This window comes from Ascaphus truei, chromosome 1, assembly GCF_040206685.1.
Source record: "Ascaphus truei isolate aAscTru1 chromosome 1, aAscTru1.hap1, whole genome shotgun sequence".
In the NCBI taxonomy this organism is placed as follows: Eukaryota; Metazoa; Chordata; class Amphibia; order Anura; family Ascaphidae; genus Ascaphus; species Ascaphus truei.
In genome coordinates, this window is record NC_134483.1 from 183,916,982 (window position 1) to 183,929,067 (window position 12,086).

The window sequence follows — 12,086 nt, forward strand, 5'->3', positions numbered from 1 at the left end:
GCTTGAAGTGCTGCTTTAACTCGTTTTGCTCAATGCATGATCCCAGTAAAAAGGTGCAAATGGTCTGTTCTCCTGTGACAACCCCACCCCCTCCTCCCCCAAAAACAAACAAAAAAACAATTTGCTTGTAAAATAAAATGTAAAAATGAACATTGCTGCCAAGGTTATTCAACAGAAAGTTTCAATATCGTATCTTCCCACTGGCAGTATTAAAGCTAACCAGATGACTACTTGTAAACTGAAAAATAACGTTTTGGAGAACCGGTGTGTCCCTGAGGGAGAGGATAACGGATACTGTGGTCCAGCTCCAGAGCCCCCCCTCCCCATATACAAAAATAAATAAAAACAGGGATGGTTGCTTTTAGCCAACCTGATTATCAGACTTCGCCAGGCCAACCACCACTTGTATGGGTTAAATGAGAGCATCAGTGGCTGTACAAGGAGAAAATACCAGGTATACGATAACGGTTATCTTATTTCCGCAGTTGGGTTAGGCTGCGCTTATAGTGCCGGCGACGCGACGTCAGGCTGCGGTCGTTGGAAAAATCAAATTGAGATGACTTTCAGCGATCGCAACCAAGCCGTCGTGCCGCGCTTACTATAAGCGCACAGACGTCGCCGCTATAAGCGCAGCCTAAAACAGGGCTGAATATGTGCGGCTGATAACACAAGGTGTGAGGCTGATGATAACAGAGGGCAGCAGTCTCTCCCTCACTAGCTCCGGTGACGTCACGCGGGCTCGTAAAGGCCGCCGGGAATTGCAGTCCCCGGGCAGAGACAAGTGTATAATCCAAACGCGCACAACACTGACAGGACCGTGACCTCCGCCCCTCCCCATGTACCGTACACACGCACCTTTCAGTGGCCACTTCTAATGGCAAGATGCAGTTATGACTGGGGAAACTTAATGAACGCAGTTCAAGGTCAAACCGGTCCCTAGAGGTTATAATTAGATGAAGGGGTCGGACAGCGCAGATCTAGCCGTCCCCATGGCCGGCGGGGAAGGGAACCGTATGTCCCCGCCCGAGCAACAGAGCGAGGGTCGGCCGGGTGCGCACTGCGTCACGTGAACCCCTTCACTGTCTCGCGCTGGATGTCCCATGTATCCTAGAGGGAGCTCGCGCACTAAATGACCGGCCACCAGGGAAACTCACCAGGGTGAGCGCCGCCCTAGTTGCCTGCAGCTTCCTCTTGCTGACGGCCCTGATCGTCGCTCTCACTAGCGAAGCTGACATGTTGTTGTTGTTGTTGTTGTTGCTGCCGCCCTCTTGCTCGTGGGAGCAGCGACTAGCGCCCACTGGAGAGGAGGAACACAGCGACGCAAAAACCGCGCGACGGAGAGGCGGGAACCTCAAGCAACCAGGGAGGGACATGTAGGGAGGGACGGCGCTGGTGCGGCAGTTACACGAACACTGGCTGGGCTAGGGCGTGTGGTGGGGCGGGTACCAGTGCGCGTGTTATATAATGGTGATGAGATCGACGTAAACATGATCTCACTGCGCGTGCTCCGTTCTGTAATGTGGAGCTCTGACTTTGCGTTCTATTTCTGTCCTGCTTGTGCTGCATGCCGGCCGCACTGAAGGGTCACAGTAACATGCCTGGGTGCAATATGCCTGGGTGCAGGGAGGGCTCGGAGTTTTGGCGGGGGCTTGGTGTTGCAGCATCTCCTCCACATGTCACGTTGCCGTGACAATGCATTGTGATATCACATCATCATGTAATGTCATGTTGTCATGGCAACGAATTGTTTCAACAAGAAGATGCTGGGTACTAAAAGCCCCCCCCCCCCCCCATAGGCCCCGTCCAGGGTGGCAGTGGGCACGCTCACGCTCGCCACGATGAGACACATTGCGACAATGTGTGTGGCCAGCGTGAGAGGGCGGGCGCGCTTGCTCAGCGCTGAGCTGTTTGCCGAGCGCATCACCTGAGCATTTGCCCAATGAGGGGATGAACCATACGAATCGCCCAGCTGAGCAGTGCACAGCCAGGCAGGGAGCTGGCGCTCGTGCGCTGCACCCTTCTCGGACGGGGAATTCGTGGCCAGCTAGGTGCGCGCACAAGACCTCATTGGGGAACCGCTCACGTGACTGACGCGCAAGCGAGCGGCAGATTCAAATTTGCTTGGGAAGCAGCTAAGCGCCGCGCATGCTCAGGCACTTGCTCACGCTGCCCACACATTGCCGCAATGTGTTTATAATATACTATATAATAAACACTGGTATTTTATGTCTTGCAAAACATTAAAGTGTTTTTATTTGGTGTATTTGCACCACACAAACGTCGATCAACGGAATAAAACCACTTTAATGTTTTACAAGACCTAGGAGTGCTAGCGGATTTCTATTTTTCTGTGTGTTTGAGCACTGGTTATGATTCCAGCATAAACCAAAGCAACCAGAGTTCAATAAGTAGTAGATTACATCTTGGTGATTGATGAATAAGTAAATAATGTTACTATTAAAAAAAATATCACTGTCACATTACCAGGGTGGTATTGGTGGAGGAATAGTTAAATTTTCACTTAAAAGATATATAATACATAGCCTGTGTGTTTAATTATATATATCAAATGGAAATATAACTGTATGCTCATTTGCATGTCTTAGACAGGTCTGCAACCCTGCCTTTCACCATTATCACCCAGCTCACAGTGCTTCCACTGCAGCAAGGGATTCTGGGAAATAACATGCAAATGAGCACACAATAACACCCTTTGCTTCAAAACCATAAGACATGGTCCCCTGTAAGCTAATGCTTGCTGCATATCACAGCTTTTAAGCACAGCCTGGGTTAAGATTCATAGCCAGTAAACCCACCCACAGACAGCCGTTTCGACCTTAATGGGTCTCATCAGTGTGAGGTTGGTTATACTGGCTTTGCAAAATGAAGCATGGGATAGGTTTCACCAGACTTAGTTAAGTTATGGTGGGTAAAAAAAAAAGTGACAAAACCCCTCCACAGTAAAATCTCTCAATCTCTCTCTGTCTCTCTCTCTGTGTCTCTCCTCCAGTGCCGGGGAGGGGGACTCCGCGGCGTACCCGGCAAACGGGGGCTGCTATCTTGTTGTTTGCGCATGCGCAATTGCAGAGGCGAGAAGTTGCGGCGGCAATCTTAGGAGAGGCTCCGCAAGGGACTACAAGTCCTAGGAGCCTGAGGGACATGCAGGTAGAATGTTGACACAGTTTGGCAGTTGCAAGAAGGGGAGAACTGTTGAGGTAGTGTCAAGGGAGCAGTGCTCCCCTGGACTAGGACTACGTTTGTCCCTTAGGTCCCAGCTAGGTCTTAAGTCCCCTTCTAGATTCTTAGATAGATGAGGTAGCAAAACGCTCAAATGCCAGGCCAAATCAGAATATAGTGCCAGAACCAACATCCAAGGGAAATCAGAAATATTGAGTAGTGGAAAGGCAGCTAACAATAATGGGTACAGTCCTCCTGAAGACAGGTAGTGGGTAGGGTAAGACAACCCACGATCAATCTCATTGGTAGATTCCCCTGTAGCAATAATTACTCATGTTCCTTGGTGTGGCTGGCTGGCTGTGCGGCTTCCAATGATGGTATGCAGAATATAGATGGTAGGGAGGAGCGCACAAACCAAAAGGAGCAGGAAAGGACCCAAAATCCAAATATCAAAAAGATACTTTATTGTGTCATGAGACCAATCCAACGCGTTTCGAACGTCACGCGTTCTTTATCAAGGATAACATACAGTGTAATGCAACCTAATAAATACCCTCTTACCTGCGTCCAATTCGCGCCAAAACGGCACACATAGTGACATCATGACGCAATGAGCGATGCGCAAAGCGCCAAAACGCGGTCGAAGGGCGGAAGTGCCAACAGTTGGATGGAAAGAGAGGCTAAACATGTAAGGGCAAAATTGTATACAGGAGCCTAAACAGGACAAAAGAGTCAGAAGACCAACTCAAAATAAAAATTAACTAATGATCCTCTGCAAACCGTAAGGATAAGGAGGAAGGAAAGTGAGGGGAAAGGGAGGGAAGGATAGGGAAAAGGAAGGCTCCGCAGGCTCCAGGAGTGCTGGAGGCAGTCCCTGCAGAAGAACTCTCTCATACAACCCCTGATACAAAATATACTCCTGTCTGGGTTTGCAGTGTAACAGGAATAGCTTTATTCTTCTCAGCAAAGATACAGCTGTCAGCATCTTTAGGCAGAGGACCCGCTGCGGTCGGCGGCACGCGTGGCTGCGTGCGGACCACCAGCCCATTACCTGCAGTCTGGTGGTCCTCGCTGCCTCCTCCCCCCGTGGCTCACTACGTGCTGTGACACATCAGCCGGCCGGAGCTACAAGGCTCTGGTGATCCGGAGCGGTGACACGTCGTCTCGTGATGTGGAGGGGAGCTGTTGAGGGAGGCGGCTTGGCAGGATTCTCGCACGGTTGACCGAGACTAGAGACCTACAACTAATCAAGTTTGTCCCTCAAGAGACTGGCCATTAAATATGGGGTGAAAAATTGTGTGGGACTCATTAGTCAGCCTGCTGTAATTGTGATCAGCCCTGCCAATCTGTGCGGAATGTGTGCCCCCCCCCCCCCCCCGCTGCAAAAAGTTAACTGCAGACCACAGATCGCGGTGCAGTGACTTGCACGCACCGCCAGCAAGCAAGGCGGCCGTGTGCAGCGGGGCCTTAGCCTTAGGATAGTCCCTGGACCCAACCCCCAAGGGTCAGTTCTAGCACTTCCCCTACTCCCTGATGGAGCAGGGGGTATGGTACTCACTCCCCAAGGGAGGGGATAGGTGACAGAGCCCTGCACACCTCTTCTGTGAGACCAGTCTCTCTCATGGGAGACAACTGACTAAATTTAGGAAGTGCAGCCCCTTAAGTAGCATGGGGGAAGGTCCAAGGTCTGAGCCCAGGATTGGGTAGAACACAGGCTTTGTCCCACCTCCCCCTGTCACTCAAGGCAGCTGCTCACTGCTGGGGAAACCTGGATTGGGCCTAAGACAGCCTGCACTGTACCAGGACTTACATGTCAGGTAGGGTAGTAGCGTAGTACCGTGTATGAGTCTCACTGGATGTGCTAAAAACTGAGCTTTGTCTGTGTTTTATGTTCTGTCTCTGGTTTTAAAATATATATTGCCATGCTCAGTAGCACTCCTCTGTGACACTCATATGCTTATATATATGTTGTGGTCATTTTGGGGGTTCAATAGGAGCTTGTTAGGTGCCCAGTATGTTTTACAATTCTTGTCCAGCTAATCATGGCTGATTGGAGGGTGGCAACCTCCTTCCTAATTTAAGCTCACCCCCTCCCACATTTAAATGGTTATGGGCTCACTCCATAGCATCTTCCACTCAGGGGAACTTGCCTGCTTGCAGTTTGGCTGTGACATCTCTAATACAGAGTGCTTTTCCTGATAATGTACAGGTTAATAAAAGCTTCAGTCAGACTCAGAACTTTGCAACTAATATTGACAGATTTACTATAAATCATTCTTCCTGTTATTACACAGGTTATTAAGAATTTATATTAGCGTTAGGGACCCCTGATATGTGGTCTGCCTTGGCGTTGGCTCAGGGGCTTACAACAATTTTGGCCAAAAATGTCAAACTAAAAGACCATTTTACTTATTAGATATTTATACATATATATTTAGGCACTGTACCGTGTATGAGTCTCACTGGATGTGCTAAAAACTGATCTTTGTCTGTGTTTTATGTTCTGTCTCTGGTTTTAAAAAAGTAGCCAAAAACAGACATATTTCTTTCTTTTTTTTTTTTGCGTAAAAGATCTTAGTTAAACACATTACAGAAACATTGAAGACCAAAAACAGCTAAACTGGTATAACATATAGCCCTTATTCTGTAAGGTATGATAAGCGCAGATGACATGCTCTTGTATGAAACGACTCATTAAAGTCAGTGCGCCATCACACCTTACTGAATAAGCCTCTGTACCTGATTGAATCAACACAAGTGACCAAGGTATTTCTGAAGCAATTGTTGAATTCACCTCATTGGGACGCTGATAGTAATATATATATATATATATATATATATTTGTTGTTGATAGTAATATTTAAGTAATAATCCCTGAAGAACAGGGCATTACTGGCCAATAATGCCCTGGCTGGAAGAGTTGAAGGCCTGAGGCGAAGCGGAGGGACTTTAACCCAGCCAGGGCATTATTGGCCAGTAATGCCCTGTTCTGAGGGGATCATTACTATTATATGCTAAATGTAGGCTTGTTTTAAAAAATTTCATAAAAAATATATTTTTGTAGTCATATTGATTTTTATCAGCATGATTGTCTACATTCTTATGCTTTTACTGCAAGTTTATTAAAAGTAAATTGTACATATACAGACACAGACACACACTGCAGCCCCCCCCCCCTCTATACACACAAACACGCTGTGCAGCCCCCCTCCTCTACACCCACAAAACACACTGCAGTCCTCCTCCACCCTCTACACTCGCAAAACACACACAGCAGCCCCCCCTCTACACCCACAAAACACACTGCAGACACACACAAACCACTGCAGACACACACAAACAAAACAGACTGCTGCCCGCTCTACATCCATAAAACACACACCAGCAGCCCCCCTCTACACCCATTGCAGCCCCCATGTAAACCCACACAAAACACTCTGCACCCCTCCTCCATCCACAAAACACACACTGCAGCCACCCATCTGCACCTACAAAACACACACTGCAGAAACACACAAATCAACAAAACTCTGCCACCTCTACAAAACACACACCAGCAGCCCCCCTCTTCACCCACTGTAGCCCCCTGTAAACCCACACACTGCAGACACACACCAACAAAACACTCTGCACCCCTCCTACACTCACAACACACTGAAGCCACACACACTGCAGCTCCCCTCTACAAGAACAAAACACACACAGCAGAAACACAGCAACAAGACTCTGCTGCCCCCTCTACACCCACAAAACACACCAACAGAAGACACACACTAATAAAACACTCTGCTGCCCCCTTTACACTTACAAAACACTCAGCAGACACACAAACCTTTCCCCTCACTCTCCTGTGCAGAACTCTGCAGACAGGGTGGGGGAGGAGTCAGTGCCTTGCTGGTGCCTTCTGTCCAATCACCTCCCTTGTCTAAGTGCAAATTTCACTCTTTGTGAATGAAACCTGAAAGCCGATTGGCTGAAAAACTTGGCAAGCTGCCAAAAATTCCAGGCCATTACTGATTAGATAATGCCCGGAATTTTAACCAATCAGAGAGCAGGGATTTCAATAATGCCCTGAATTTACCAGCTGTAGCCTATAATACTAAATACTGTACTATTTTCCATTAATGAAGCAATTAGTCTTTCACTGTTTTCTACAGTTTCTGAATCCTTCAGTGTTCACCATACAGGTATACAAACGAGCCCTGTGATATGTACAAGGCAATCAATTCTGTATTCAAAACGTACTTGTCAGTCACATGTTTTAGATGGCTGATGCCATTTTGCTTACCAAACTGACACCTCTTCTTTTAAACAAAAAAAAATTGAGTGCCGAGCATGCACATTTTAAGTGAACTTCTTTATCTTTGGCACAGAAATTTTTTGTGATTTAAAAAAAAAAAAAATTAAAACTCAAAACAAAATTCAGTGACAAAACGCAAAGAAGTTTGACAAAGAACGTGCGTGATCGGCCCACATCCCATTTGAGCTATTTGCACTTTTATACCAACTGAATTCCTTATCTGTGTATTTTCCAAAGCAGGGGGCGCGGAGGGAGGGAAGAGGGGCAAGTGTTGCACTTGCGCGCCACCATATACTGTGCAGGTTAGAGCCTCTGCGCATGTGTTGAGGGGGGCAGCTCTCCCTGGGAATGACTGGCTCTGCGCACGTGCCACCACTCTCCTCCTGAGCACATTCGCCAGCCTCAGCTCTTGTGCTGGTGGCCATGGACAACCAAACTGTTGATGAGGTAAGTGTTGTGAGGGCCGCTTCTGCGCATGCACAGCCCGACGGCCTCATCTGCCAGCATTGACGTCACTTCCATCTTCCAGCAAAGAAGTTTCACTTTTAAAAATAAATTAATTTTTCTGGAATATGGCAAATTGATATTTGGCATGGGTTTGGATAGTCACTTATGTGATGTCTGTGTTTGCAACATAAGTTGCACAGTCACAGCTTCCCACTAGTAAGGAAAACTGTAGTCAAAATTGCTACTTTGTATTAGGTAGCTGGTAAAAGAAATGGCAAGATGTAGCACCGTTATTTCTGTTTGTAATACTAGTTGTCGTTTATTTCCCCAAGCAGCTCTGTGGATAGATGACTGATAAGACTGGTAAATTGTTGTATGGTTGCAGTTCTTCTCTGGGTATTTCTGGGTCACTTGGTTACAATTCCCATCTTCTATACTTTTTGCATGACAATCGGACTGTCAGTCTTTATTTAGTGCATATATTTATGTGTGCTTAATGAAAATTCAAGTAAAAAAGTGATTTAACCAAGATATTACAAGCTTTGTTTTCCTTCTAAATATTTGAGAAGTACATGCCTAGTAATACTGAATCCATACATAGCCAGTGGATGAAATAAATGGACACTTCAGACATACACACCTGATCTCACCACCCCTCCCTCCCATCTAAATTATCTGTTATTTATTTGATTACCACGTGTATTACTGTTGTGAAGCGCTATGTACATTAATGGCGCTATATAAATAAAGACATACAATACAAATGGTGTTAACCTTCTGATTTAATACTGACTAACCTTAAAACTCGCCCACAAATCAAGCACCCCAATAGCCTGCACTCATGGCTATTGTCCCACAGTCACTCCTACCACCCATTGTGGCCAAGTACTGCCATCTACAGCACGTATTCCCTCACCTGCTGTCTCTGTAAGTCTCCAAACATACCACTTAGATTGTAAGCTCTTCAGGGCAGGGATTTCCATTCCTATTGTCTGATTTTTCTGCGTTTATTGTATTATAATTCCCCGTACTGTATTCTTTGTGAAGCGCTTAGTACACTTTTGGCACTATATAAAGACACAATACCTCCCTTATATTTATAGATTATGTGGGCATCTTAAGTCTGCAGACTCCTTCTGAAGCACTTTCCTACTGTTTGTCAGTAGTTACAGAATTACATTTCTCATCATTATAAAATCAGCTGTTAATAAAGAAGTGTATTCCGTATGAACATGGAAGCACAAAGATTTTAATCAGGTCACCACTTCCAACATATTTCAAGACGTGTTCCAGCCTACACAACGTAGGATACAGTACAGGAATACTGCAAAGATGGATTTACAATGTTTCAAATAATTCACCGAGTAATAATACAAATAAAACTTGGGTAAAAACACAAACTGTAGCGTGTTTCACACAACATTGTAGTGCAAACATACCAACTGTAAGGCCTCTGGTTTTAAAGTTAAAAAGCAATCCAGCAACTACTGACCGTACTTCCAATACACATCACTGCACCGGGATATGAACCTTCTTGGACAGTAATGTAGTGCAGGTCCCTATAGCAGCAAATGATTTTACAACCACCTCCTAGCCCAGGGCTGGGCAACTCCGATCCTCAAGGGCCATCAACGAGTCAGGTTTTCAGGATATCCCTGCTTCAGCACAGGTGGTATAGTCTTTGACTGAGTCACGGTTTAAGCCACCTGTGCTGAAGCAGGGATATACTTAAAACCTGACCTGTTAGTGGCCCTTCAGGACTGTAGTTATCCATTTCCTGGTCTATGCCGTCATTAAAAGGTGTGTGTGTGTGTGTGGGTATGTATGTGTGTGTGGGTATGTGTGGGTATGTATGTGTGTGTGGGTATGTGTGGGTATGTATGTGTGTGTGGGTGTGTGGGTATGTGTGTGTGGGTATGTGGGTATGTGTGTGTGGGTATGTGGGTATGTGTGTGTGGGTATGTGGGTATGTGTGTGTGGGTATGTGGGTATGTGTGTGTGGGTATGTGGGTATGTGTGTGTGGGTATGTGGGTATGTGGGTGTGGGTATGTGGGTATGTGTGTGTGGGTATGTGGGTATGTGGGTGTGTGTGTGGGTATGTGTGTGTGTGTGGGTATGTATGTGTGTGTGTATGTGTGTGTGGGTATGTGTGGGTATGTATGTGTGTGTGGGTGTGTGGGTATGTGTGTGTGGGTATGTGGGTATGTGTGTGTGGGTATGTGGGTATGTGTGTGTGGGTATGTGGGTATGTGTGTGTGGGTATGTGGGTATGTGTGTGTGGGTATGTGGGTATGTGTGTGTGGGTATGTGGGTATGTGGGTGTGGGTATGTGGGTATGTGTGTGTGGGTATGTGTGTGTGTGTGGGTATGTGTGTGTGTGTGGGTATGTGTGTGTGTGTGGGTATGTGTGTGTGTGTGGGTATGTGTGTGTGTGTGTGTGTGTGTGTGTGTGTGTGGGTATGTGTGTGTGTGGGTAATTAAAATATAAAAAAAACACAAGCATGTGGATTGTTCCTTTCATTACTCCACCTTTAAATAAACTCTTACAGTGTAAAGAAAAATGTGGGGGGGGAAAAAGTAACATTACATTTATTTTTAATAGTTTAAGCTCCCTGCACTAAATTGAATAACAAAAAGAAGCATCTGAAATGAAACTGTCAGAGCCCAACATAGAGATGATTTCGTCATCTTTTAGTAAAAATCTGATTTTATTTTAGTTTGCTGGATATCCTATGTTTTTTTCATATGCAAACATTTCCCTTGTCATATTTTATAGACAAAAGGGAACTTTTTTGTTATCGGCTTAAAACAGGAGCAAGCCCTGCATTGAGAAATCTTCATGCAAATGAAGAGCAATGTTTTGTAAGATTTGTTGGGAGCAAAAAGGGTTAATACAAGAGAAATGACCAGACACAGGAACCCCCCCCCCCAAAAAAAAAAACTGCAAGGAAAAAAAATTAAATAAAAATATTTCGATGTTGCGATTACATCCATTGAGGTGGTTACATAAATAGTTGACTCTGTTTGATTTTTCCACAGATAGTTATAATAAAATCATGTTTGTAAATACAGCAGCAGTCCGCAAACATTTGAAACAATTTTACACAAGGATTCAGTAAACAATTAACAAGAATAAATACCATTTGCCCTTCAAAAATATCTCTATTCCAAATGGGAAGAAAACAAGGGATCTCATATTGGACTGGCACACCAAATAAAAATAAAAAAGAGACTGAGGGTTATTAATCAAGTCCTGTTACCGGCTAGGGTACCGGACCGGGTGTAACCTGCCATTGACGTCAATGAGCGTTACCGGCTGTTAGGGTGCGTTACTGAATCTGGGGGTAAGAGGGCTATGTGGTTATTAAAAACTTTGGAGGGGGGGGGGGGGGGTGGCGGAGGAGGGAAGTCATGTATTTTAAGTGTCATTTTAGTACCTGCCCATTTTTCACTTTGCAAACAAATACAAACATCATGGCCTCCTGTTAAAATGCTCAAATAAAAATAAATTAAGAGCAGGTGCTCATGGTATGAGGACTGCATTAAAACACAATGCTTCTCATAAATTTCAAATTACAATTTCATATTTAAATTAAAATGTTGCCATTTATTGACTAGGTTCCAAGGACTGTTTCATTGCGGTTGTCCCATGAACCCAGGCGCTTTGCTTAACGAAAATGTAATTTAAAAAACAAACAAATGTACATAGGCGTACACATGGACGGGTCAATATTTCATCGCCTGCAGTGTGGTTCTGCCCTCATGTTTCTGGCTGGGTCTTCTTCTGGGAGGTTTTCCCCTGAGACATGTATTGGTTGGAAAGGCTGCCTAAAATAAACAACGAATAATGTTAGAGGGGTCATTCATATGTATTCTTCACAAAATACTGCTAATCAATTACAACACCCCCCCACCCCAAGTGCATAGCAATTTCATATCAGGTAACAGGTTTGGAATTCCAAGCATGCATAGCGTTACTTTTTCAGCAAATCAAAGTGGCCAAGACAGTGATATGAATTGTTCTGTGGGAGGACAATCTTTCCTTTGATCAGTAGAGACAGAACACTTCATTAGCAGGTGGTGTATTGGTAATTCTTGTATCTCACTAATGCTCATGTTTGGCTAAAGATATTAAAGCAGCAGTTCAAACAATATCCTACA

The 12,086-nt window shown here is 45.3% G+C and overlaps 2 protein-coding genes across 3 annotated transcripts in view; both read right to left on the reverse strand.

Annotated features, from left to right (window-relative positions):
- Window positions 1-1,412, reverse strand: part of ISCA1 (iron-sulfur cluster assembly 1) — a 45,880-nt gene extending 44,468 nt beyond the window's left edge. Inside the window, exon 1 of one of the 2 annotated variants that reach the window (XM_075599027.1) lies at window positions 1,155-1,412. In XM_075599027.1, the coding sequence (XP_075455142.1) occupies window positions 1,155-1,373 (219 nt within the window). In that variant the 5' untranslated portion in view covers window positions 1,374-1,412. The remainder of the gene's footprint in view (window positions 1-1,154) is intronic. The other variant, XM_075599023.1, reaches the window with a different exon arrangement.
- Window positions 1,413-9,151: 7,739 nt separating this feature from the next.
- Window positions 9,152-12,086, reverse strand: part of TUT7 (terminal uridylyl transferase 7) — a 64,173-nt gene continuing 61,238 nt past the window's right edge. The window contains exon 29 of the mRNA XM_075599034.1: window positions 9,152-11,753. Coding sequence (XP_075455149.1) covers window positions 11,686-11,753 — 68 coding nt within the window. The 3' untranslated portion in view covers window positions 9,152-11,685. The remainder of the gene's footprint in view (window positions 11,754-12,086) is intronic.